Source organism: Tenrec ecaudatus, chromosome 14, assembly GCF_050624435.1.
Source record: "Tenrec ecaudatus isolate mTenEca1 chromosome 14, mTenEca1.hap1, whole genome shotgun sequence".
Classification (NCBI taxonomy): domain Eukaryota; kingdom Metazoa; phylum Chordata; class Mammalia; order Afrosoricida; family Tenrecidae; genus Tenrec; species Tenrec ecaudatus.
The window spans coordinates 26,859,413-26,885,640 of NC_134543.1; the positions used below are offsets into that span (position 1 = coordinate 26,859,413).

A 26,228-nucleotide genomic window follows, 5' to 3' on the forward strand; every position below is an offset into this window, starting at 1 on the left:
TCCCTTCTTGGCTCCTTAGTTCAAGCTCCTGTCGGCTCTTGCTTGATTTGCTGCAGCAGACTCTGAACCCAGCTTGCCATATTCTTGCCCTGTGGGGGAAAAAATTAAGTATGGGGTGTGTGTGTGTCCCCGTCCCTTCCACCACTCCCTTCCCTCCACTACCCACTTGGTGGACCACTTCAAGCGTTTCCACAACTTTCTGTGGTCTAAGATAGGGACTAAACTCCCATGGCATGTTCAACCCCTGCTTACCTCTCTCACCTCAACATTCATGGTCAAATACGGAAATCCCAAAATAAACCGTTCTGTTTATTTGCAGCACATAATAACAAGTAGCTGATAGAGAAGAAAAAATCTTTCAGCTATCCCAGAAACGCCTTCCATGAGGAACTACTTGTCATTCCTGTAATAGGGCATGTTCTCTTTCTTTGTGAACTTCCTATGTTTCTCCTTCTATTCTTTGTCTGACCAAATTGTATTGCTTTCAAATCTCAGGTCACTTTTCATTATCCCAGGGCAGTCGCCCTCTGTCTTCTTGATTAGATTGTGTGTTCCTGCTCAGCGCTCCTTGTATTTCCTCTACCATTCCACCTGTCATTAGAGTTACCTGCTCACCCATATCTGCATCATTTGACTGTGAGCTGCAGGACAGGGGTTCTCTCTGCCTCTCTTCCTCAGCACGCACTCTGTCTGAGAAGAAAACTTAATACCTCACAACCTGATACACAGACAGTCGTCAATGTTCTCTGTGTGAAGGACTTTTCAATGTTAAATGAAAAAATTCCTTCTATTACAGCCAGCGGGAAGTGTAATGAACTCTGCAAAGGGAAACTGGGCCCTTCCCCATGTAGGAAGGACTTGTGCTGGCCAGGTGTCTGAGCAGGGCCTCCTCTTGGCTCCAGCCGCCCTGGTCAAGGAACAGCTTCCCTGCTTTGGAGCAGCTGTTGTTTTTATTGACACATGGCAGCTGTCTGCCATTGGTTAGGAGCAAGCAACATTTTTGGGCAAAGATCTGGCCCTGACAGATTGTGTTAATTTGATTAAAATAGAGTTTTAGTCCATTTTGCACTATATTTCACATTGGGAAACCAAGAATTTTATCTTTCTGGAAAATGGAAGGTTTTTTTCTTTCCTTCAATCATCCATCTTGGTCATTATTTTGTAATGAAAATAGACTAAAATGATTAGAATGAGGCTGTTTATTTTTGATTTCTGTATTCTAACCAATTGAGTCTTTAAACATTGTTCATTTGGAGAGTGAAAACTTGGCATGTTTGTTTAAGATTCAAACACTAGAACATAACTGGTTGTTTACCAGCTTGCCTTTAAAAAGTTAATGGAAAAATTAAATGAAAAGATAATGGATTTTTTTTCCATTAACTTTTTGAAGCCCTCTCATAACCTATTTTATTTTTCTCGCATCGGTGGGATTTTAATATTCATAATTTCCTCGGGTTCATGTATCTTTTTTTTTAGTTGATGCACTAATGCATGACATTTGGAATACATTTAGTAATACAACTTACACTGAGCACTCACTATGTGTCCTTGGCCTTGAGAGAGCCATTGTTGATTGCCTGACTTTCTAAAGTATCGTTGCATGTGTAGCTTACCTGATACTCAGGCTTGTTAAATGTCAGTAGTGCCTTCCGTCTGCCCTGCCCATTTCAGTGTCTTAACCAGAAACAAGCTCAAACATTGACAAAATCCAAGGGTGGAGGGGGGGTGGGAAAGTGGACAGCTGGAGGTGGCATGGCGCCGTGTTGGGAAGCCACTGGTTTTCTTGTCTAAAAACCGAAGTAGGAATTGACTACTCAAAGTACAAAATGAAATTGATAAAATTGTCATATCCTGAAGAATGAAGACAATAAACTGAGTTATTGAGGCTTTTACTATGATGCAGTGATTTCAGAGGGGCCTCGTATTTCAGAAACTAGTGTTTTTCCCCCGAAACAACAATGAAAGAACAGAGAGGTGAAGCATCAAGTCCAGATTTCAAGAGAGAATATTCTAGGGCAAGCCAGGGACCATTGAGCTCTTGACAGGTGAACAGTAAATACTATGTGTAAGACTTACTGATAATATGAAGTTGGAAAGAAATTTTATTTTTGGAGTAAACTTTGATTAGAACTAAACGCTCCTCCCCACCCTCCACCCCCCACTGTGACCTGAGTGGTTTTCCTCTGAAACAGTGACGTGGGAAATGCTGCAGACAGTATCACCTGAGAGATGCCCTCCACCCTTTCCTGCTCCCTTTTCAAAAATAAAACCAAACTCAAATTTCTAAACTTTGTTTGTATGAGTTGATATGCGTTGACAATCCTAAGAAGAGTGTTCTCTCTCTGCGTTAGAAACGATAGCCACCGTGGCAGGCTATTCTCGGTGTCCTTCTCATTCTTCGTCAGGTTTCGGTAATAAGGAGAATATCTGCTTGCAGACGGGTGACTGCCTTATCTTAGTCACAAAGCTCATTATATTACCTTCAAATGTGCATTCCACTTTTCAGATACCCTCCCCAAACCCTTTACCTCCTTGAACACACTGAGGTTCCTCAGCACACTTGGTTGGTGGGCAGTGAACGTGTGGGGGGTTTAGTTCATTACCAAGGAGGAATCTCGCTCTTCAGATGCCCTCACTCAGCTTGTGAGATGCTCGGATCTTATTGATGCTCATTTAAAGGGTTATTAACTTTGGAATACCCAAATAAGCAGCCACAAATGACTCTTGTATGCTAAATTAGTATTGAGACTTCATAGTGAGCATGTATGACAACCAGGGCGCCATTTACTCGGAATCCCATCCTGTAATGATTGCTGTGTATAAAAGATTAACCCTTCCTAGTCTTCATAGTATTTTCCAGAGTGTGGTTAAGTAATTTTCAAGTTGTGATCATGTGGACTTTTCCATCCTTACCCGGAGATTGGGGAGGCCAGGTATTGCGCTGTGTGCCCATATGCACTGAGCCTCATTCTTCTCTCGTTTGCAGTGAGCATTCTCAGCCTCCATCTTCGAGGAAGATGGCACTAAGCGCCCACATGTACATAGCGTGTGTTTGTGTTAAATCAGCTGTACTTGTCATTCTGAGGAAGGACAAGCTAGGGATTCCAGCCAGTAGCCATGACATGGCCTTTTCTGGGAATACAGAATGCTTTGCAGGGCCTAAAATAAAACACGCGCACACACACGATAACATCTTTAACATGGAGTAGAGCAAGTCTGAGATCCATTCATTTATGTTTTAAACATTAACTAAATGTCTCCTGTAGAACAGGCATTATGGGTCTGGAGCTAGTTTAATGAGCTGAAGATTCTGTATTGGTAATTGTGCATACCTCAGGGATACTACTGTTGCTAGTAGTATCCCTGGAACTGAAGTCCTGACAGCTGTATGTGTACCAAGCTCCAACCCAAACGCCCTGCCATCAAGTCAGTGCTGACTCAGCGACCCGACAGGACAGGGTAGAATCCCTCCTGTGAGTTTCCAAGACGGTCACTGTCTGCGGGAATGGAAAGCCCCATCTTTCTCCTGAAGAGCAGTTGATGGTTTCAAACTGCTAGACTTGTGGACCAGAGGCCTACTCATAACCACGACGCTACCCGGGCCCCAGACTTTTATTTATAACTTGACGAAATGCCCCCCACCCACCCCCGTCTTCCTGATTGTTGGTATATTTGAGCCATGATAGGCATAGTTGTCAGCCCACCTCATTTGCATGGCTCTCTGCGTTACCCACCCTGGTGCTCATTTCTAGCAACTAGTCGTTGCTCATGATGTGTTCAAGGCAAGCAAGTCGAAGTCTTGGCATCTCCTACGGAGCATTCTGATTGTAGTTCTTGTAGGAAGGATTTGTTTTGTTTTGTTTTGAACCAAAAATCCAAGCCTGTTGCTGTCTAGCAGATTCTTACGGCAGCACTGTGGCACAGTGGCGCCCCCCCATAGGAGTCTCAGGACGAGACTCCCTTACAGAGGCCGGCTACCACCTGTCTGTACTGCAGAGCAGTTAGTGGGCTCGACCTGCCAACCTGCCCGTTCGCAGCTGAGTACTCTGGCCACTGCCCTGCCAAGCCTCCTCTTCCTCTTTTTACAGGAGTACACTGATTGAGATCTAAAAGTCAGGGGTACAGTAAGGACTGGTTCAATGATAGCTTACATCATTATCAATCTTAGAAAGGGAAACAGGTACTAACGTTTATTATTTGTTAAAATTTCCATACTTATTAAGATAACTCAGAATAAAGATAGCATGGAAATAAATAAGCTATTTTATACGGTAAACAATGCTTTAAAGACTGTAAATAGGGTGCTACGAGGCAAAATGATTGGGTGGGGAGGATTACTACTTTAACAATGATCAGTTACTAGTTTAACAGTTACTGCAAACAGTGCATTACATTGGGCACATCTGTTGCTAAAGATCTTTAAAATATTATAAAGCAGACATGTCACTTTAAGGACTAAGACGCACCTGACCCAAGTCATGGTATTTTCCATTGTTTAATATGCATGCAGAAGCTGGGAAATGAATAGGGAAAGCAAAAAAAGATTTGATGTCTTTGACATACTGTATTGGCAAAAAATATTGAATAGGCTAGAAATGACCAGAAAACCAAGCAAATCTGGAAGAAATACAACCAAAATGTTCCTTAGAAGGGACGGTGGCAAGAATTCATCTCAGCGTGCTTTAGACATGTTACCAGAGGGACCAGTCCCAGGAGAAGGACATCAGGCTTGGTAAAGTAGAAGATCGAGGAAAAAGGAGGAAGACCCTCACAGGAGGTGTGTTGACTGACACAGTGGCTGGAACCATGGGTTCAAGCCTACGGTTGGATTGTGAGGCTGGCGCAGGACCCGGCAGTATTTCCTTCTGTTATACTGTCTAACTGGACAGCACCTAACAAGATCTGAGACTCATACAAACCGAGGAGTCCCCTGAGCTGGAAACAACACCAGGGTCAAGGAAAGCCCCATCATGTTCAAGAAAGAAAATCCTGTGGGACTGAAGCATGAGGACTAAGAGAGAGGTGCAAGAATAGATTGAAGGAAGAGACAAAGTCAATGATGTCATGAATGTAGCCGTGAAGTGTTTTCTCTGTAGTGTACCGTGGGAAAGTGGGTGTAGTATTCATCCCTGTAAACTGCTTTAAGGAATGCTAGGAGGCAAAGTACAATTTTGAGAACAAAGACTTTGGCTTGTAGTCGTAAGCCATTTTCTTCCGTGGATCTCCAGTGCTTAGGAATGTGGTAACAAAGATGGCGTGAAAGGAAGAAATCTGCTTTTCAAAGGCCCGGTCAGCTCATCGAAACCATGGTTAGCCTGGTAGAAATCAGACAGCAAGCCCCAAGATGGGCAAAGGAAGTTGTATCCAGAGAATGTGTTCTGTTGTTTCTGGAAGAAAGTACCCTGGGTTTTTGACTGTCGCACGCTCATTTCTCTAGCCTGTGAACAGAGTTGATGCCAGAAGAGAGAGACATTCTAAGTAGGGTGAGGTCAATGAAATTTTCTAGGCCCAGTGAATTTAGAAATTATTTGGCAACCTGACTTACATTCTGATGAGCTTCTAATCCAAGCTAATCATAGGATAGGCAGTTTATGTCATCATTAAATTCAATTCTTAGTGAGCCTCAAAAATAGGGATCACTGGTGCATAAGAGTTTGTTGGCACAATTTATTTATATACTGACTTGATTAGAAGATCTCAAATAATTTAAATGCATGGGATCAAGGGAAAATTATTAACTCTTATAGCCAGGGCAGCAATTTGTGTATATTTTAAGCTTCCTTGGTTTCGACAAGTCCTTAAAACAAAACAGACAAAATCTGAGTGTCCTACATTGGTGCGTGTGCTGAGAGGACATGCAAACTTCTGAAATGACTCGGTGAGCTTGTGTCGTTATGCTTTACTTTTCTTATGCCTGCTTTTATTCAACATTTCAGGTCATTTACAGCAAGTACACTGACCTGGTGCCCAAGGAAGTGATGAATGCGGATGACCCAGACTTGCAAAGACCCGATGAAGAAGCCATTAAAGAGGTAGGTGGAAATTAAAATATGCAATGGATGGATGGATGTATGGATTGTGATGAGAGTTGCCTAAGCCCCAGTAAAATGACTTTTTAAAAATTAAAGTATGCATGAGGGCTTCGTTGTACAATTATTGTACAAACTCAAGAAAGGCTTTCACACTAAATGAAGCATTCTTTGATGGCGACCGGGGTGGGAGGGAAAGCGGGGTTAAATTCCTGGATAATGAATGGACACATGTTAACTTGAGTAAGAGGAAAGCAATACACAGTAAGGCCACTCAACAAACTGCAATGAAGACGGGGAGGAGCACTGGGAGGAGTGTAAGAGTTAACCCATCCAAAGTAAATGCTGTGAGATACACGCTCCTGCGAGAACGGTGATCTGCTAGAAGAAGCAAGGATAGACCTGCTGGCTGAACAGGCTTGGGAGGGAGCGTAGGGGCCTGCCCAAGAGTGTAAGACGAATGCATTGACAGCAGGTGTTTGTGTATGTGCATACAGGGGGTCAAACACCTTGAGGTGATGAGTCACTGGGCTGGAGGGCTCATGACTGGTCTCAGGAGACATCTCTGTCAGTGGACACTAGGTCATCCCCTAAGACAATGTTCCACATTCTCCTTTGGTCATGGTCTTGACTAGGGTCTTACAAGCAAAAGAGCAAGGAAAATTGAAGAGGCATGGAAACAATGTTTCCAGTGGACTGGACTATACCAACATCAGTTTCCACATGCCTGAGACAAGAACTAGCTGCTGCCTGGTTATCACTACCAACCGTTATGAAAAGTGTACATTAGAAAGTCCTAAATAGAGTGGGACAAAACTCAGAATCATAGGGACCAGGCGTGCTGTTCAGCTAGAGACAGGTTGAACCCCCAAGACTGATGTTCAGTCACTCTTGGGCTCTGGAACTGAACTCATTCCCATGGCTCAATTGTCAGCCACATAATAGACAGGTCCCACTAGTGGGTATGCGCTCTTGAGCTAGAAGGACCATCTGAGGGCCAAAGGGCAGCATTTACCCAAAGATAGCAGTCAGAGGGGCTGGAGGGGAGTGAAGGGTGCGGGGTAAGTGCTCGTGCGTTATTAGGATTGCAGTTAGTGAGATGAAACGCGTCCCCATGAATTGGTGAATGTAAAACCGATCTGAGTAAGCCTTCGCTCACTTCAAAATAGTAAATATGGGGGGTTTTGCGTTTAGTTGTGGGAAAATTGTCTTTCTACTTCATTTTCCCGTGAGTTCTTTTGAAGCCCCCTTGTATATCATTCTTTTAGATCACTTTTTTCACGTCCTTCTCAACCAACCCCCTCCTTGTGGTTTCTCTTATTTCAGATCACAGAAAAGACGAGAGTAGCCTTAGAAAAATCTGTGTCGCAGAAGGTTGCTGCAGCCATGCCTGTCCGAGCAGCTGACAAGCTGGCTCCTGCTCAGTATATCCGGTAGGAATCTTGCTGGGCTTTCTTTGCTTCATTTCAGGCTGCTCAGAGTGGGTGGGGGGCCGGGGGGGCCTCATATTAGTTAACTGTCTTGCGGCATCAAGGACCCTGGTGGCTCTGTTGGGAGAGCCAGGGAGACGGTGACACTGTCTGCTCTCATTCAGCTCGGTGCCCATGGAAACCCTCTAGAGCAGCGATTCTCAGCCTGGGGCGTGAACGACCCTGTCACGGGCCGCCCGATTCATCACCGTACCAAAGTGACAGGAAGGAGCAACGAAACTATTGTTATGGTTGGGGTCACCACAACATGAGAAACTAGATGAAAGGTTCACAGCATTAGGAAGGTTGAGAACCACTGCTCCACAAGGTCACAGGGTCAGATCCATGCTGGGGCACTTGATGGGATCTGGCTTCATCACACTTAGAGTGGTGTTTCGTGATTCAGGACTCAGAGCCTGCTAGCTTTGTAGATCATTGAAAGCTGGTGAATTTTTTTAAGATAGCCACTTTTGAGATGTTATCCTATTTTCCAAATACTTTTTTTTTTACATTAGATAGCATTACTTGTCTTTGACCCAAAACACAATTTTTTAACACTTCTTCCTCATCTTTAATTGACATAGAGTAGTCATCCGGATGGTACTTTGACTTTTGAAGGGTGCCACTCGACTGAATGTGTAGAGGGATAGCTCAAGTGTAGACATTAAGGGAAATTCAGAGCTAGCAGTTCTGCTGCATTACTCTCTTATAATCTGTGGCTAGTCAAAAACTATTAACTTGTCAGTCGTGTGCTGGGAATATTATGGGGTGTTTTTTCCTCAAAAAACAATTTTAAACAGGATTATTTTTTAAACCATTTTATATGAAACTGTGCCTAACATGCTATGGTAGATTATGGACATAGCTGGATGATTTGCAAAATACTATCACTCTAGTTTACAACTTACTTGTAGCACATAATTTGTTAGTTCCCTTAATCTCTGGTGTTAGCTACTCTTAAACATTTCATTTTTCTCTTTAATTTTTTGTGAAAGGAGTGGAAAATGTATGTGGTCTAGCTGAAGGTTGTAATGGAGTGAAATGCATACTGGGAAGAGTGTGTTTCTCACAAAGACCATGCACCTTCTGCATTTGTCTATCAACCATGCTGTCCTTGGCAAGTGCCGCTCTGACAGCTCTTTGTACCGATTACTGTTGGGTTTTTGTTTCTTTTATGAATCAGCAGTGCCTTTATAAAAGTACTTCACGGGAGGAGGGTGCAATTGGAAAGTAGATGTGGAGGGCGATAGGTATTTTTGTGAAAATATCACATCTGTTGAATTAGCTACACCTTTACTTTTTTTCTCCTCAGGTACACACCATCTCAGCAAGGAGTGGCCTTCAACTCTGGAGCTAAACAGAGAGTTATTCGGATGGTGGAAATGCAGAAAGACCCCATGGAACCTCCGAGGTTCAAGTGAGTGTGATCACAGAGCTCTGTTCTCGTAAGGGGGAAGTGTCCTGATAGATCTCTTTGTAACAGCCCAAAATCAGAACGTTCCCCCCCCCAGGAGGTAAATGGATGAACACTGCATGGCACACCCATATATGGAGGAAAGTATTAGTGTACTATAAATATAACTTTCATCATTAATTTAAATATCAATACCGTAATGACTGAATCCCACAATAATGATGCTGCCTGAAAGGAGACAGACAAACAGAATGCATCTGTATGATTCCAGACAGCACAAGCAAGTCGCTAGTGGGTGCAGATCAGTGTCACCTTGGAGAATGGCGGCGGCAGGCGGGCTGGGGCGAGGGGGATGCGAGGACAAGGGGGGGCTGGCGACTGCCGGAACGTGTGAGGATGCTGGGGATTTGCAGTCTTCGTTGCACTGGTGGTTCCGTGGGTGTTGACGTGTGTGCCAATTACTGACTTGAACGAGGGGCTCCAAGAAGCTTGTGGAAAGATTCCAGTATTTTTAATTCTATTTTCCACCAACTCTTTGAAGCTCCCACATACCTTTAAGTGTGTGTGTGCTTAGTTGCATGTCAGTTACAGCTTACGACAGCGGTGTGTGTGTATCTGCTGGTGTTTCGGTGTTGCCGTCTGTGACGTGATACTGGTGTTCGGGCAGGTGGGGGCTGCTTGTCCTTGGATCAGTAGTTGCCACAGCTCAGGGCATAGGTGTCCGTTACAGTCTCTCGGGTTTTGTTTGCGTTGAAGACACTAAGAGGCAACGTGACTTAGTCACTAATGGGGGTGAGAGTAAGTTGTGCTTCAATGTGTCCTTCAGGATTAATAAGAAAATCCCTCGGGGACCACCTTCTCCTCCTGCGCCGGTCATGCATTCTCCTAGCCGAAAGGTAATCTTCTCTCTAGTTATTAATTTTGTAAATAACCTCCTGCGAAATATAATCTAGATGCCTGTAAGGTGCATTTCACCACTTCTTTTTCTGTTTTTAAATTTGTTTCTCAAGATCATCCAGGGACTCAGTCAAGACTGAATTCTAGTTTGAAGAGCGCTTATGAAAGTGTCCATGGAGGGTTAGCTATCAGGTTTACTAGTAACTTAACCCCCGATTTAATAGCGTGAACAAAGCCTGCTCTTTCACATACAGGATGTGATCAGAGATACAGGATGTGAGTACACGGGCTCATCAGGTCCCTGATTGATCATCTAAATGGTTTTCTAAGGTCTGTTTTATGACTCAACCAGTTTTCGTCCGAAAGAAATCACATCTCCTTAAATATGGAGATATAGTGGCTAGTATTTATAACTGTCAAAAGATAATTTCGCATTATTTTCCATTTTCACATTAGGTTAAAGTTATTTCTAGAATCCACAGTAGGAAATTGTGGCCTGTGATGATGCACATCTGCCCAGAGATCAGTGTATTTTGAGCTGCCTTTTAAAGGGGAAGTTGTGCTTGGATTTTTCACTAGACTGTGCCTTCACCAGTGTCTCTTCTTTCACACTTTGCCTACCGCAGATGACCGTGAAGGAGCAGCAGGAGTGGAAGATTCCTCCTTGTATCTCAAACTGGAAGAACGCAAAGGTAATTACATTGTAAAACCAGTGTCTTCGTATTGTAACCTACCCAGGGACACTCAGAAAAGCCCCAGCCTAGGTCCCTTAGCTGAGTGTTTTTATTAAGATTTGTTTTACTTAACGGTACTCGTACTTGCCCTTTAATGTTACGTACATTTGCTCTCCCTTTAATGAGTGAACCAACTCCCACTCAACTAATTCCTCATCACAAGCACCTTCACTTGCTGCCGGGCAGCTTTCAATTTGTGAAATGGCTTCGAGCCTTTCCTTGCTCTAAAGCAGCGATTCTTAACCTGTGGGTTGTGACCGAAATAGTAGCAACATTACAGTTATGAAGTAGTAGCCACAAAAATAATTTTATGGTCATGGGGTCACCAAAACATGAGGAATTGTATGTAAGGGTGCCAGCATTAGGAAGGTTGAGAACACTACTCTAAAGCATAGATTCCCAAACTGATTTGGCATTTCCACCCCACCCCTTTTCCAGAAAATAACGACTCAGCACCTCCCTAGAAATGAAGAATGTTTGCACTGTAGTCCGTAATGCAGGATAAAGTCTTAGTATCGGCTTTATGACATCTTTGCCTTTTAATACTTGCATTGTCCTTTTTCCCCCCCCCACAAGTTCTTTTGCAACAAATTTGCCCAGTGTAATGCACCATTTTATTTTTTTAGTGTGGGGAGTTGTTGCTTTCTTGGACGTTGATTTTGCCTCTGTGTAAAATGAAATCCTTAACAACCTCATTATTTTTCTCTGTTTAAGGTTACTGTGAAGGTTAAATGAGATCATAGTAATAAACAGGCCTCATATGATGCATTTAGTGTAAAGAAAAACATACGAAACATTTTCACTGGGTTGAAAGTATTTGTAAACCTTTAGTTGTCATGAATGTGTTGCAACTCTTTTTGTGACTGTTCTTTCCGTGTGTTTTCACACCAGGGTTACACAATTCCATTAGACAAGCGTCTGGCTGCTGATGGAAGAGGACTACAGACGGTGCACATCAATGAGAATTTCGCCAAGCTGGCCGAGGCCCTCTACATCGCTGATCGAAAGGTTGGTGTGTTATTCGTTGGGTAATGTTCCTGGTTACCTGGGTAGTTAGCTTACGCAGCAGGACACCGAGTTCCTAGGCAGGCGGTGACCTGAGGCGCTGGCTGCAGTGTGCGCATTGTCCCAGCATGTGCAGACTCAGACTGACTTAGGGGCTGCACTGGCCTCCCAGCAGGCCAGAATAATGGGTCAGCTGACTCATCCCAAAGGAGTCGGGGTGGGATATGTGTTGGGCTGCTAACCATGAGACAGACCATGGGATCAGCCATTCAACCCCCCGTTTTGTGGCGATATGGTAGCTGCTGTGCTGGATTTCATAGCTTCTGTCTCCTTTAAATATAGGTGTCTCCCCCACCCAGCAGGGCAGTAGCAAGGAAACACAAGTAAACATTTCGATAAATTGACTGGCGCAGAAAATGACATTGACGGTATTAGCTGTCTATTATTATGAAGGATATTACATTTTATGGTGTCTATTTGCATGTGACCTTCAAGTTCACATACATCATATCTCATGTTTGGAGCACAGAGTAGTAGCGCCCTTCTCCGTGAATGCCCTTCTAAAAATGATTTCTAGGAGATGGAGATTAAGAATCTGTCCTCAGTTGCGTTCCTTAATTTTGAAAATGTGGCCGTCATCATTAATGTTACTGATTAAAAATTATTTTATTAGAATCTTACTTAATTTTCAGATTGTTTTGGAGACCGCATTGTTGAAAGCACCTTCTAAGATTGATTGGGGTCACAATAATGTTAATCCCTCAACCATTTCTCATAGTGAAAGGCTATTGGCAATGGCTTTGGGGCACGATGTCCTTTCATGGACAAGGGTCTTTATTTCAATCCATAGTCACAAGCCTGAACTTGGTATAGCTACTCTTTGAAGCCTGGCTCTCGTGAGATGGTAAATATTCATCCCAATCACGTCCTGCTTATTCACCGCTTGCTTGTCCGACAGGCTCGGGAGGCTGTGGAAATGCGAGCCCAAGTAGAGAGAAAGATGGCCCAGAAAGAAAAGGAGAAGCACGAAGAGAAACTTCGAGAGATGGCCCAGAAAGCCAGGGAGAGGAGAGCAGGGATCAAAACCCACGTCGAAAAAGGTGTGACCAGCTCATTACCGAATTGACTCTCTTACATAAACAAGAGCTCTCTTGTTCGAACATCATTACTGTTTTCTCACAGCCTGTGAAAGGCTTCGGTGCGTGGACGGAAAGCCCAGACGTGCTCAGAAACAGTGTAAAATGGAAACCCCTGGGTAACCGTACTTGAGCTAGCGCACAGTGGCCTATATACGTGCACATAGGCCTCCATTGGGGGGTTATAAGATCTGAGCAGTCACATTAGCCCTCACAGGATACACTTAAAATAGTGTTGAGATGAGAAGGAGCCCTATCTGCAGTTGAACTCCCCACACGAGACAGTAACCCACCGCTGCGCCTCTCCTTCCCCAGGCCCAGGCTTCCTCTTCAGCTTGACTTAGTGGTTTCGCCTGGGGCATTAGTTCTGTTAGGGTGGGAAGGTAAAGCTGAATTCTAATGTAAGGGCGCTTGTAAAAGTGGTCTTTGTTTCTTTAAAAAATCCTAAACTAGTAAGAGTTATGTGCCCCGTTTATTTGGTTCCTGTTATGCACACAAGTTGTCCGCTAGGTGGAAGTCGGGAGCGGTGGTGATGGTGACATAGCAGTAAGCAGGCTCATGAATGTAGTGGGATACCCCCACACGCGGCAAAAGAAATTTAACAGGTCATTAGGTAGTATATGAGGAGCCTTCAGAAAGTTAGTGGGAAATTTCCATTATCTTTTCATTCCATTGTTGTGTGAACTTTTTGAAGCCCCCTCATATTTGAAAGTGATCGCTACAGTAGAGGGAAATATAGCAGAGGGGGAAATAAAAATGTCAGCAAGGGGGTGGGATGGTCAAGATTGGTGTTGCTGAGATCGTAATGCTAGCACCGGAATTGAAGCAGGAAGAGCGCCCACACAGGAAGAGCAAGGGCAGCGTCACCGCGTCGGGAGCAGCCTGGCTGTTGAAGGACGGGCAGGAAGGTCCACGTGGCTAGGGCAGGGGAGAAAGGAGAACGAGAGTAGGAGACCACGAACGTGCTTGTTGGTACGTGGCCTGTGCTCATTGTAGGGGCCTGGCTGTTGTTCCCACTGACAAGGAAGGGCCTACTCTGGGGAGAGTACAAGGCTGGGGGGCAGGGCACACGAGCAGAAGCAGGAAAGCCATCTGAAAGTTTATTGCACTGAACCAAACAAGAGGTGATAGTAAGAAAGATACATTGAGGATGTCTTCAGATTCTGGATGTGTTATGGAGGTAGAACAATTCTGTGTTCTGACAGAATTGGCTCAAGCCATTGGGTGAGAGGTGTGAGAACAAGAAGAGGTAAAGATCCATCTAGAATTTTTGGCCTGAGCTATTGGAAGAATTGAGTTGCCATTTACTAATATGGGGAAGGCTGCCAGAACAGACTTGGGAGTGAGAGATTGGGAATTCCCTTGGGCATGTTCAGTTTAAGGTGGAGGGGTCCGGCAGGCAGTCGGTTATAGACAGACATATGGAGTCCAGCCCTGGGGAATTAGGGATAAATGAATGGCTAAAGCTGCTTGGTGTACCCCCGAGTTCACAGAGCCCAGGTCTGAGTGTGGGGAGCAGCACCAGAAGTCTAGTGTGTCCGTCGTCACATGGACCAAGACAGAGAAAGTAACCGTAGACAGTACACAGGTGAGGTCCAGAGGCAGCCAGCCGATGGACCATAAGCATGTTTTTTTTAGTCAGTAACCACCTTTGAAAATAGAAAGATAAACATGCATAATTCGTTCCTTCCTGATACTATATTATGACATTTTAAATACAGAGGAAGAATGGAAAGAGTTGCCTATTGAGTTATACATAGCCTCACTTCTAGATCCTGTAGTTAACATTTTCATATTTAATGTTGATAGATGTGCTTTATCACTGATCAGTCCAGCTGATTGATTTGGTGCCTTTCAGTTAGCTGAATCCACCAGCTTGCTTTACATCTAACCCCAGCTCTTGCGTGCCTAATTCTAGAACTCCTGTTAAAAAATGAATGCTCTTAGACTTAACGTAATTGCAAGTAAGGTTTTAAAAGATTTTCTTTCAACCACAAAAAAAGCTTACGGAATTTTTGAAGGCAAATGACTGTTTCTTGTTCAGAATATGAAATGTGTAGAACAGTGCTGACCTCACTTCCCCCTGTGTGCACACAGAGGACGGGGAGGCTCGGGAGAGGGACGAAATCCGGCACGACCGGCGGAAGGAGAGGCAGCACGACCGGAACCTTTCCAGGGCAGCTCCTGACAAGAGGTAGGTGCCATTTGAAACACACTCTGGTAGAAGCATCCTTTGTGTATCTTTGAGAAAGGAGTGTCAGTCCCCTTTTCACTTTTGCCTCTTGAATGTGACGACTTCATAAGTTAGCACTGGGTTTCCTGTGCTTACATACTGTTTCAGCAGAAGAACTGACTGGCCCTCCAAGTAATCTTCTCTTCCATCCCCACTCGGAGTGAGAAGTCATGATGGGATTTAGGAAGGGAAACTCAGGTCATGTTTGGGAACAGGAAGCAGTGGAGGGGAGTGTTCTGCTCTGTTCTTTCCTTCCCTGGTGAGGAGGCCGGTTTATTATGTGCCTTTTCCTCTCGGCAGGAGATAGCGGCCTCGCCTTTCCTGAGCTCCTTTCCCTTGCACGCTGGAGGAGAAAGGCAGCTTTTCAAGGCAGTGCTCGTCGGCCCTCCGAGGAGCAGTTCCACGTAGAATGCAGAACGACCAAGCCATCATACATAATGACTTGAGAAACTGTGCAGCATACTCTTAGTCCAAACATGTTGTCTAGAACAAACTGAACCCATGAATGCAGACAGAAAGTAGGCAGCGTTCGAGGAAGTTGTGCTTCCCCAGAGACTGAGGACAGGAAGTCGCATTCTGAATGGGACTAAATGCAATTATAAAACAGTGTCTTCACAACTGAGCCCTTCCTGTGGGCTGATAGAGTGTTTATCCCCCGCCACCCCGTCAAGTCTTAAACACGAAGAGAGAGCATTGCAGGTGTTTATGATTTTAATTGGTGTGAGAGTCCTTTCTGTAGAAGTCACAGTGTTTGGGGTAAATGTGCATTATAAATTAAATCGGAACGAGGGGTGAAAGTGTGGTATTAATGGTAAGTTGCAGACAAAGGAAGCCTTCAAACCCGTATCGTGGCTGTGCGAGTGGCTGACACGGGGCGGCCGTGGACTTGCAGTTGAATGAACATCGCCACGTCTGCCAAAGCCGTCTTCAGACCCAAGCTAACAGCATCAACAGCTACTGTAGTCCATTGTGCACACAAACAGTGGGGGAATTAAAATAATCTGAATGTCTAAGATCAGACTGGGTGATCCAGTTTTAACACGTTTCCTTGAAATTCTAATAAGATATTAGGCTTAGTTAGGTGAGAGAACGGGTTCTAGCATATTGGGAAGAATTTATAGGCTGTATGGAATTTGCCTCCAGTCACCCCTCCCCCTCGCGCGTAGATCACACTTTCCTCTCAGCCAGAGCTTGATTGCTGGGGTTAGGGTTCCACAGCAAGCACGGATCTCTGGACTGTTCTCCACCACTAACAGGAAGGCTGAATTTTAGACCTCACCCCCCTCTGATAGCCTCAGATCTGGAGCACTGTAAGGCTGCCATGCCATCCTGGTTATGCTTGACCAGAGAACGGGGTGCATAACACCAGGACACTTCTGAGGTTCGTTGTATTTAAAGAGGAGTCTTCAGCATGTCTGTAAGGAAAAGTGGTTTCATTGAGTAATGTTGTATTTCAAAACAGGTCAAAGCTGCAGAGAAACGAGAATCGCGATATCAGCGAAGTCATTGCTCTTGGTGTGCCCAATCCTCGCACTTCCAATGACGTTCAGTACGACCAAAGGCTCTTCAACCAGTCCAAGGTACACAGGGTTAGAAGCAGCTCTTAGGTGGGGATATGCATTCATGTCCTCTGCGAAAAGCAACTTAGCATCTCAGAATCAGATTAGCCTAAGGTATGCTGGACTGCTGCCAGGACAGGTGGGTGTAGCTCATGTTCTAACTCAAGAAACCAGTAAGATGAAACAGCGGTTATCCTTTGACAGTTGGCTGGCTGAGACTTGGGACCCTAGAACATGAAATTAGGTGGTAAAATTTGGTTCTCATGCATGTCTTGTTTTTTAAAATAAAAGCCAATTGTCTTAGAATGGTACTTCTTGAGCTGTTTTGGTGCATCTCAGGTTTTCTGTCCCGCTAAATGAAAGGCTGATGGTTCAAACCTAAACAACTCTGACGGCAATATCAAGAGAACGTGGGGGGGGGGGGAGAGTTTGCTGTGGATGCATAGTTCTGCTGGTCACATGGGCGTGCTAGGAGTCCAAATCAACATGTTGGCCCCCCGCAACAGAAAAAGAACATCCTTTAACATTTGAAACTAAATTGGAATACTTTTTGAAAGAAGCTATGGGTCTGGGTCAGGCAATTGAGTTTCCGATGCTGGTTGTCATTGAGGACTGGTGAACCTGAAAGAGGTCCTTTGCATGTTGATTCACCCAACATTTGATTACTTGCATTGCATAAAACACCAGATCAGATAGATGTGCCTGTGCCTGTGCCTGAGAAGCATGTGTACTTATGTGTATGCACACACACAAGACAAGGCTGATAGGGTGCTTTTACTCCTATCTCATTTAATCCTTACAAAAACTATGTGAAACCCACTATTATTGCCTCCATCTTATAGACAGGAAATCGACACAGAGTGTCGGTGACAGATCTAAGATTCAAACCAGGATGTCTCGATTCCAAAGTATGTAGGCACCCTCTGCAAAAGCAGCTTCTCAAGTGGGTGGGCGCCTGGACTGAGGAGGCTGGGGGTACAAGGTGCCACGGGCATCGGTATTGCCGACATTTACTTCTTAAAGCAGCTCACCCTGTGGGTCGCGTGACCCCTTTGGGGGTCAAATGACCCTTTCACAAGGGTCACCCGATTCATAATACTAACAACTACAGCTATGAAGTAGCAACGAAAATTTTATGGTTGGGGGCGTTACTACAACATGAGAAACTGTATTAAGGGTCACGGCATGAGGAAGGTTGAGAACCACTGACTTAAAGGGTGAGGTAAAGTATTAGCTAAAAAAGGCACATCCCTGTATTAAGCCAGTTGCATATGTGAAACTAGCTGGTTCCTTACCTCATCTCACGCGGCAAACGTGTTAATCATTTTCTCCAGTTTCTTGCTTCTGTAGCTGTGTACATTGCAATTGTCAAGTGCCTGTGTGTAATAGGACCCCATTTTAGTCTTTGCTTTTGCAAAGAGTCAAACTTGTCACTGAGTGCCTTATTTAATCTAAGGTTTGGGTATACTCTCAAAGGTCACAAAAGTTTATGGACTTTTAAGACCTTTTAAATTTGTGGTTTAGATTGTCGAAAGTATGAGCTCTTCATGAGCAAAGGGCTACATTCATGTGAATATAATCAGATTCAACTTTTACTAAATCATAATGCAGACATCTAATGTCTTCTGGTTTCCACAGGGTATGGACAGTGGTTTCGCAGGTGGAGAAGATGAAATATACAATGTGTATGATCAAGCTTGGAGAGGCGGGAAAGACATGGCCCAGAGCATTTACAGGCCCAGTAAAAACCTGGACAAGGACATGTATGGTGATGACTTGGAAGCCAGAATCAAGACCAACAGGTACCAGGGCAGAGAGCTCAGTTCCCATGTTTACGCAAGCAAAAACCCGGTCGTTCATCAATGTTTCTCTTTCCCCCAGGTTTGTTCCTGATAAGGAATTTTCTGGCTCAGACCGAAGACAGCGAGGCCGAGAAGGGCCAGTGCAGTTTGAGGAAGATCCTTTTGGTTTGGACAAGTTTTTGGAAGAAGCCAAACAGCACGGTGGCTCCAAAAGACCCTCGGACAGCAGCCGCCCCAAGGAGCACGAGCATGAGGGCAAGAAGCGGCGGAAGGAGTAGCCGCACCGCCCCCAGCGGGTGAACTAGTTCCGCGGGTCGTGAGCGGATGCTTTGTCAATGGCCAGGATGGAAGAACCAAATGGACCCCAGCACTACTTTTTATTACGGAAGAAAGGGGGGGGTGCAAAGGCTTACTTGGAACTAGGTAGATTTTGCAGAGTGGGTTGTGTTTGTGCTTCTCCCACCGCAGCCTTTATAGAACGTGCAGCCCAGCACCAGAATGAAGGCCACTTCCTTTTGTCTCTCACCAGTTGTGTGGGGGCAGTATGTTGTGGAAGGACTGCTTATAACTAAAGTGATCCCAGCCCCACCCCAGGGCACAGGAGGATGTTCGCAACCCATTGAGCTGCTGTGCCCTAAGGGCGTTTGCCCTAAGTCCTGTTTCTATGTGGAGGGGGAGGGAAAGCAAGTTACTGCTTGGTGCAACTCTTCGTTTCAAATAAAAACATTTAAAGAAATATTTGGGTTACATTGATTTATTTTATCTAATAGGGAGTGGTATTCTCAAAAGTCTTTCTCTTCGTCAGACGTTTGATCCCCTTGAAGAGCTTTCCGTCTTTGAGCTTGAACGTGAAGCTGAAATATACCAAGAAAGTACTGTAAAGAAAGGTTGTTCCTACACAAACGTTACAACTGGAACTCCAGAGGACATTCCTCATATTACATAAGTCCCCTTCATTTAAAAACTTGTCAATCAAAACTAAAACCAATGTCACGCTTAACTGACAACTGTAGGACAGGATAGAACTGCCTCCTAGGATTTCCAAAGCTGCAGATCTTCAACATTAGCAGGTCACTCCTGTCATAGAGCTGCTGGTGGGTCCGAACATCTAACCTTTTGGAAGCATTAAGCACTGCACCGTGACTGTTCCATGTTCCCTATACCTTGTTACAGATGGGTCTTCCCTCCCTCAACCTTTCATAACTCGACGCTCTTCCACGCCACTCCTGGACAACCGAGGCAGCTCCTGCCCCAAACCGGCCAAAGTCCCCTCCTCCCACCTCATCTACCTTATTTAGAAGGGGCACAGAAAGCGGAGTGTGGCAGAAAAAGACTACCTTTACTCCATCGACAATGTGATTTTCCTGCTGTAGTGCATTCTGAAGCTCCTCCTCTGAAGAAAACACAATCCAAGCCATTCCTTTGTGGAAGCCAGTGTCTCTGTTCTGGAAATTCAAAAACGGAAAGGTTGCACAGTAGTTTGAGCAAGTTCCCATGGGCTATCACGTTTCTCATCAGCCAGAATGGGACTACAGACACTTTAATGCCATATTCATCTTCCCAGTGAACACAGGTTCATCCCTGTGTCAAAATGCACTCTTGCTCTTCTACTGCCATTAGAGAAAGTATGAGTAATGACTGTTCTAAGTGCAAACAGTAAATGCGATTTTTTGGGTAAGAAACCACCACCCCTAAAAGGTCATTTCTAGTCATTTCTGAGGCCAGTGACCACAATCACTATCGCCAGTTTATCAGCCATCAAATATTCCTAATGAAACATGGGAAAGATACCAAAGGGATTACCCATATTTGCCTGATTCCAGACTGAAGTGAAACCATGCTGCTGCCCCGATGCGCAGAGGCAGAGTGTTTGCCATACAACCTACGATAGGAGTGGGAAGAGGCCCGCCACTGAACTGGCTCCCTGCCTGCCCCGGTCCTGGCCTCCAATAGCAAAAGACTGGCCAAAATGTCTAGTCGGGTGATAAAGATGACCACTGGGGCCTCCCAGTCTTGCTACAAAGTCAGACTCTGTTTTACCAAAAAAGAGAGAACTGATCCCCATACTTCAAAAGTAACTGTGAGACGTCTAGACTGCGGACCTCCAAAGGTTCTGTGACAGGAAACAGTCCTGATGTCTTAAGATGCCATTTCCATGGCAAAAGACCTTAGGAGGTTAATTTTTGTGTTAAAGATGTATTCAAGATAGGAACTTGAATTTCTAATTTGCATAGAATTAGTTTTGTTAATAGCTCATTTTCCCTGTTACATGTTAGTTGTATCGACAATCAGTATTCTGTTGACCTCAGGTCCTATTTTATTATGAACCCGAGAAAATGTTTTTTTCTTAACACCTTTTAAAAAATGTAACAAAACTTTTCATATCCTCCAACTGCATAAAATTCCATTTTATCAATGATTTATTGATTTATAACAAATCCTAATGAACCTTTAGATTCGTTGCAATTAGTTGATATTATTAAACAGTGGTATTTTGAGTACACTTGACCTTGTCTTTCTTTAGCATAAATTCCTAGAATGGAATTGCTAGATCAAAACAAATGCAAATTCCTAATGCAGACAGAGTTTGCCAGCGTGCCTTTCAGAACTGAAAGCACCAGTTAAAACTTCTCTCCACAAATAGAGTGCCAGTCTCCCTGTGCCTTCAGCATCACCCCATGTGCCACCAAGTGGATTCCAACTCATGGCTACTCTATGCAAGGCTGAAATGGTTGAATGTCAACTAATTCTTTTTGGCTCGGTGACTACTCTTTACATCTATGACGCTTCCTGCTTCATTCAATATTTGTCCACAGAATCTTCCAATGTTGCAGCTCTAGGCTTGAATTTTTTCTTGAATTCTTTCCACTTCAGAGAAGCTAAGCATGTTTTTGATTTTCTAACTAGATTTTTACACATTTCATTGCAGTATCTCTTTTTCTCAAGCTGCCCTTTGAAATTTTGCGTTTAGCTCTCTGACTTCATCCTTTCTTCCATTTGCTTTAGGTACTCTACGATTGAGAACAAGTTTCAGAATCTTCTGACATCCACTTTAATCTTTTGTTTCTTTTCTGGCTTTGCTTTCTTCATGAATGCTCTTGAAGTCATCTCACAGTTCATCAAGTCTACTGTCACTTGTGTTCAATGTGTCAAGTCTATTCTTGAGATGTTCTCAAATTCAGGTGGAACAGACTCAAAGTTGTATTTCGGCTTTCATGGACTTTTCATTTTATTCAGCTTCAAGCTAAGCTTACCCATCAGCAACTGAGGGTCTGTTCCAGTCAGTCCATGGTCTGGTTTTAGCTGCTGACACTGAACATACCTATTGGCTCTTCCCACAAAAGTGGTAAATTTAATTTCTGTGTGTCCCATCTGGAGAAGTCCATGTGTACTGTAGCCTTGAAAAACGGTATTTGTGAAGAAGAAGGCATTGGCCTCGCAACAACCGTCAGCTTCATTGCGATCATAAAAGCCGTACTTTCTAAGTGCTGCGCCTCCTCTGTTTCCACCAGTAATTATCGATATCTTTTGCCTGCGCGTTTCAAACTAAAGATGCTGGTAGAATTCAACTTCATCACTAGCTTTGGTGGTGGGTACATACATTTGAATAATAGTTCCATTGACTGGATTCCCTTGTACTTTAACAGATATCCTATCACAGACAGGGCTGTTCTTCAAGATATCTGGTGCCCTTTTTGATAACGAATGCAATGCCATTCCTCTTAATCATGTCGTTTCCAGCATAGTAAACCACAAGACTTTCTCATTCAAAATGGCCAAAACCAGCCCATTTTGGCTCACCAATGCCTAGAATATCGATCTTGATGCATTCCGTTTCCTTTTTGACAACATCCAAATTTTCTAGATTTATACTCTGTACTTTCCAGGTTCTGATGAATAGATTTTTGCAGCTATTCTCATCTTGCTCCATCAGCAAATGAAGGTCTTGAAGACTTGACTCCAGCAAGCTTTACTGCATCCATGGTCTTTTGATAAAAGACAGCTCCTCCTCAGTCTTACTGAGTGTCTTCTGACCTGAGGGGCTTATCTTTTGGCACTATCTCTGCCAATGTTCTGCTTCTACTCATTACACCAGTATCTGACAATGTTTTGATGCTGCCTATACGATTTCAGTAGCTAATTTCTCTGAAGTAGCTATTCCTTCTAATTCATAGTCTGTTTTTAGTCTGGAAGTTCTGCTGAAACCTGATCATGTTGGGTTACCCTGCTGGTTATTTGAAGTACTAGTGACATAGCTCCCAGCATCACTCAAGCCACCACAGTCAGAAGAAACTGACAGACAAGTGGCAGAACGGTGGCACAGAGCATGTGAACTACATGTAAACTCTGTGCTCACACCCCAAAATGCCCAGGAATTCTAGAAAGCCCACAGATAATTACAGTCCATGAAAAAGAAATTTATAGCCCAACAGCAAGACCTTCATGAGAAAGCAAGGCAAAGGTAATTATAACACAACTCACTGCCTTATTAAAATAAACACAAAAAAACCCCCTAAACCACCACCTTTTAAGTTAGCACTGAACTTAACGAGGAAACCATTTACTGTATATACTAGAATATCAGCCGACCCAAATATAAGCCGAGGCACCTAATTTTACCACAAAAATCTGGGAAACTTATTAACTCGAGTATAAGCCTAGGGTGGGAAATGCAGCAGCTACTGGTAAATTTCAAAATAAAAATAGGTATCAATAAACTTACATTAATTGAGGCATCAGTAGGCTAAATGATTTTAAATATTTATTTCAAAGAAAAACAGTAAACTAGCTCTGTACTTGGTAAAGAGTACAAAAATAGCATCATAGATACAAAAATAGTATCAACAATAACTATACACGTTGTGTTACTGCATGCACTGCATTACGACTTACACCGCCTTACCGCATGCACACAGCACAGCTTGTCGAGTTTGAGGCCTATGACATTCCAGAATGTGATGGCATGACTGTCTGCGTAGTGATAGGGCTCATGATATACATGCTGCGTTGTGTATGCACTGTGTGACTGCATATGCAGCGTCACTACATATGTATGGGAAGTGCTGCTAACGCAACATATGTATGCAGTACCACAGTGCGTACACAACGCAGCATGTATAGTATGAGCCCTCACACAGACTGCTCTATGCAAGCAGAGTCAATACGGGGTCCAGATAGGGGTTAATAATAAAATAAAAAATAAAATATAGCAGACTAAGTACTGTAAATGAACATACTGTTTATCCAAGACCAGAGATATACTGGTACTTGTATTCAGCAAGTGATATCAGCAGTTATGGGACCACCCACCGAGGCTGCAGGCGCCTGCAGATGAGCGGGAGAGACCCCGGAGAACACCCACACTGCACTGGAGAACAGAGAAGTGGGACCCTCACTCGAGTACAAGCCAAGGGGGGCTTTGTCAGCATAAAAAATATGCTGAAAAACTCACCTTATACACAAGTATGTGCAGTAGATTATTCCCTGCCAGTTACCTCCAAGACTAGCTTCTATTACCTAAGATCCTATCACAACATTATAGGATGCAGAATTCCAAATGGGCCCCCAATTCCCATTTTGAGTGGATGCAACCAGTGGCTTTGCTTTAAAGCAACAGAAGATGCGGAAGGTGATGGAATTACATTATAAGGCAGAGGATGGACGACCACTCCTCTGATTGTGTTATATTATACAATACAAGGTGCTGTCTGAGACAGATGGAGAGACAGACTCCCTTGCCAGTTTGAAAGAAGTCAGCTGCCAGGTCATGAGAGCCTACCGGGGACCAAGCAGGAAAGAAATGCAGCCAGCAGCTAGAAATGGAGAGCAGCCCCAGCAGATGGCCAGCACAACGAGCGCTGCTCACCAGCTGAAGGAGCACCGGGGTGCCCAGGCAGAGCTGCTGCGGTGTCGACAGCCCCAGCTGACCCCGAGACTGCAGGATGTGAGACCTTCAGGCAAGGACACAGCAAAGCGACAAAGACAGCTCCATCTAAACTAGAGAGTTGGTGTGTTTGTGGAGAGTGTTACACAGCGATAAACAACTAATACAAATACTTATGATCCATCTTTTCCTGTTTTAATCAGCACAACCCATACATTTATCAATGAGGACTTTGGACGGCTTTGTTTGTTAATATAAGTTGATCTGTTTTTAAAAATCGAGAATTAAAGAGGAGATAATACTTACAAAAGGCAGAGTGCACCTTCGGACCTGGCCAAACTGGGCGAAGTGTTTTCTCAATTCACCTGTGTAGGGAGAGAAAGCATATCCAGTGTTCATGTCTGTTGTAGTCTCCACTGCAGCTAGAAGCTGAACGGGATCTTGGCGTCCCCAAACATCTGAGCCCAGACGTTATTCTGCATTTCCTTGAGGCCTGAAGATTTAGGAAGCAACCGTGGCACTGCCTCTAAGCACCTCGCAAACGGTAAAGCACCCAACTACTAGCTGGAAGGTTGACCCTTGGAACACACCCAGAAGAAAGGCCTGGGATCCGCTTCTGAAAGCCTATGGAGAAGTTCAATTCTCCACACACAGGGTCACCAGAAATCAGAATCGCCTTGACAACCAATCACAACATGGCACTCACTGATGGGGCATACCAGACATGAGGGAGTGGGGAGGTGGGCACAGCTTATTGGCTGACTTAATTGCAGTCTCCAGCCCAGCACTACTGACGGTCTCTGGAAAGCCAGACACTGTGCTGCTCCACAGCTGGCTGCTCCTGCAGAGATCTACAGGCTCAGAACCCTTCTGAGGGTCTCTGTGTTAGAATGGACGTGATGGCAGTGGGGTTAGTTTAGTTCTCTGTATCATGAACCTGAGTCCTTTTCTGTATGTAAACGTATTCCTATATACACCCATCAGCATAATTTGCTTCTTTAGAGAACGCAGTCCACCACCACTCAAACTCAAACCCATTGCCAGATTACCATGCATGGTGACCCTATACAGCATTTCCAAGGAGCAGCAGTCTTTCTCCTGCAGTGCAAGCTAGAGACGAAATGGGATCATAAGCCAAAGTGCCTGAAACTTTACTTAAATATACTTTGTTTTACGTCTGTCACTACCACTTAGTGATAGATGTGGGTTTGTTTTGAACTTTTCTGCCTAATTTGTAGGAGTGGTTTTTAAAAAATCATTTTACTGGGGGCTGGTACAACTCTTATCACAATTCATCCATCCATCCATTGTGTCAGCGTATTTGTGCATTTGTCGCCATCATCATTCTCAAAACATTTGCTTTCTATTTGAGCCCTTGGTGTCAGCTCATTTTCCCCCCCTCCACCCTCGATATATGTGTTTAACTTGCATTTTCTACTGCTTCTGTAGGCTACCCTCCCTGAATAATGGAAAAGAAACCAGGCCAGGGAAGAGGGGGCTGCAGTCCGCGGAGAGGTTCCCGTTGAGCATTTCCACAGCAGCCCGAGCAGGCCTGATAGTAACAATAAGGCTTCATTCATTCCCATGGGGCAGTGTAGTGGGCTTTGATCCGAGCCCTCAGGGAAGAAAGGCAGACTCCACCGAAGAGGCGTCCCTCGCCGGGAGCCGTTTGCATCGCGCGGGCACTCCTGCATCGGAAAACACCCGCCTGATGACTCCTTAGTAATACGTCTTTCTGGAAAATCACCTCGAACTGTAACGTAGGAAGGCAAGCGTTCGTGTCCCCACAGCCTGCCCGGTAGGCCTGGTTACAGCGTCCACGCTGTCGTCAAGCACGCGGGAAGCAGCGCATCTGAGGACCACCTGTCCGTCCGTCACTCACCCGCCCCCACCGGTCCGTCACTCACCCGAGGCCGCCGTCCAGGGGACTTTGCGGACGAAAGCAATGGGTCGGCTAACACTCGTCCGGAGGGCCGCGGCGCTCCTCACCGCCGACGCCGCCATCTTCACCCTGCGGGACTTTGGGTAGCCGTAGGTCACGACCCCGGAAGGAGATGCCAGCCGGA

General features: G+C 44.6%; 2 protein-coding genes across 2 annotated transcripts in view; one reads left to right on the forward strand and one right to left on the reverse strand.

Moving 5' to 3' along the window:
• The window catches only part of SNW1 (SNW domain containing 1), a 32,242-nt gene extending 13,228 nt beyond the window's left edge, over window positions 1-19,014 (forward strand). Inside the window, exons 4-14 of the mRNA XM_075531861.1 lie at window positions 5,937-6,032; window positions 7,356-7,462; window positions 8,811-8,915; window positions 9,739-9,808; window positions 10,436-10,501; window positions 11,435-11,551; window positions 12,507-12,648; window positions 14,782-14,878; window positions 16,380-16,497; window positions 18,115-18,278; window positions 18,358-19,014. Of these exons, the coding sequence (XP_075387976.1) occupies window positions 5,937-6,032; window positions 7,356-7,462; window positions 8,811-8,915; window positions 9,739-9,808; window positions 10,436-10,501; window positions 11,435-11,551; window positions 12,507-12,648; window positions 14,782-14,878; window positions 16,380-16,497; window positions 18,115-18,278; window positions 18,358-18,556 (1,281 nt within the window). The 3' untranslated portion in view covers window positions 18,557-19,014. The remainder of the gene's footprint in view (window positions 1-5,936; window positions 6,033-7,355; window positions 7,463-8,810; window positions 8,916-9,738; window positions 9,809-10,435; window positions 10,502-11,434; window positions 11,552-12,506; window positions 12,649-14,781; window positions 14,879-16,379; window positions 16,498-18,114; window positions 18,279-18,357) is intronic.
• A 2-nt stretch (window positions 19,015-19,016) lies between these two features.
• Window positions 19,017-26,219, reverse strand: SLIRP (SRA stem-loop interacting RNA binding protein). Its single transcript, XM_075531865.1, has 4 exons — window positions 26,070-26,219; window positions 24,469-24,527; window positions 19,616-19,723; window positions 19,017-19,132 (listed from the first exon to the last, which is right to left on the reverse strand). Exons 1-4 carry the CDS (start codon window positions 26,164-26,166, stop codon window positions 19,061-19,063), a joined length of 336 nt encoding a protein of 111 aa, XP_075387980.1. The 5' UTR covers window positions 26,167-26,219; the 3' UTR covers window positions 19,017-19,060.
• Between the last annotated feature and the right edge of the window lie 9 nt (window positions 26,220-26,228).

Bases quoted from the DNA above. Each gene is read 5' to 3' on its own strand.
- SLIRP (XM_075531865.1), bottom strand. From the start codon at position 26,166: ATGGCGGCGTCGGCGGTGAGGAGCGCCGCGGCCCTCCGGACGAGTGTT. The intron at 19,724-24,468 runs GTAAGTATTATC...TTGAATTTCCAG, and splicing joins GAAGGTGCACTCTGCCTTTT to AACAGAGACACTGGCTTCCA. The intron at 19,133-19,615 runs GTAGTCTTTTTC...GGTATATTTCAG, and splicing joins ACATTGTCGATGGAGTAAAG to CTTCACGTTCAAGCTCAAAG.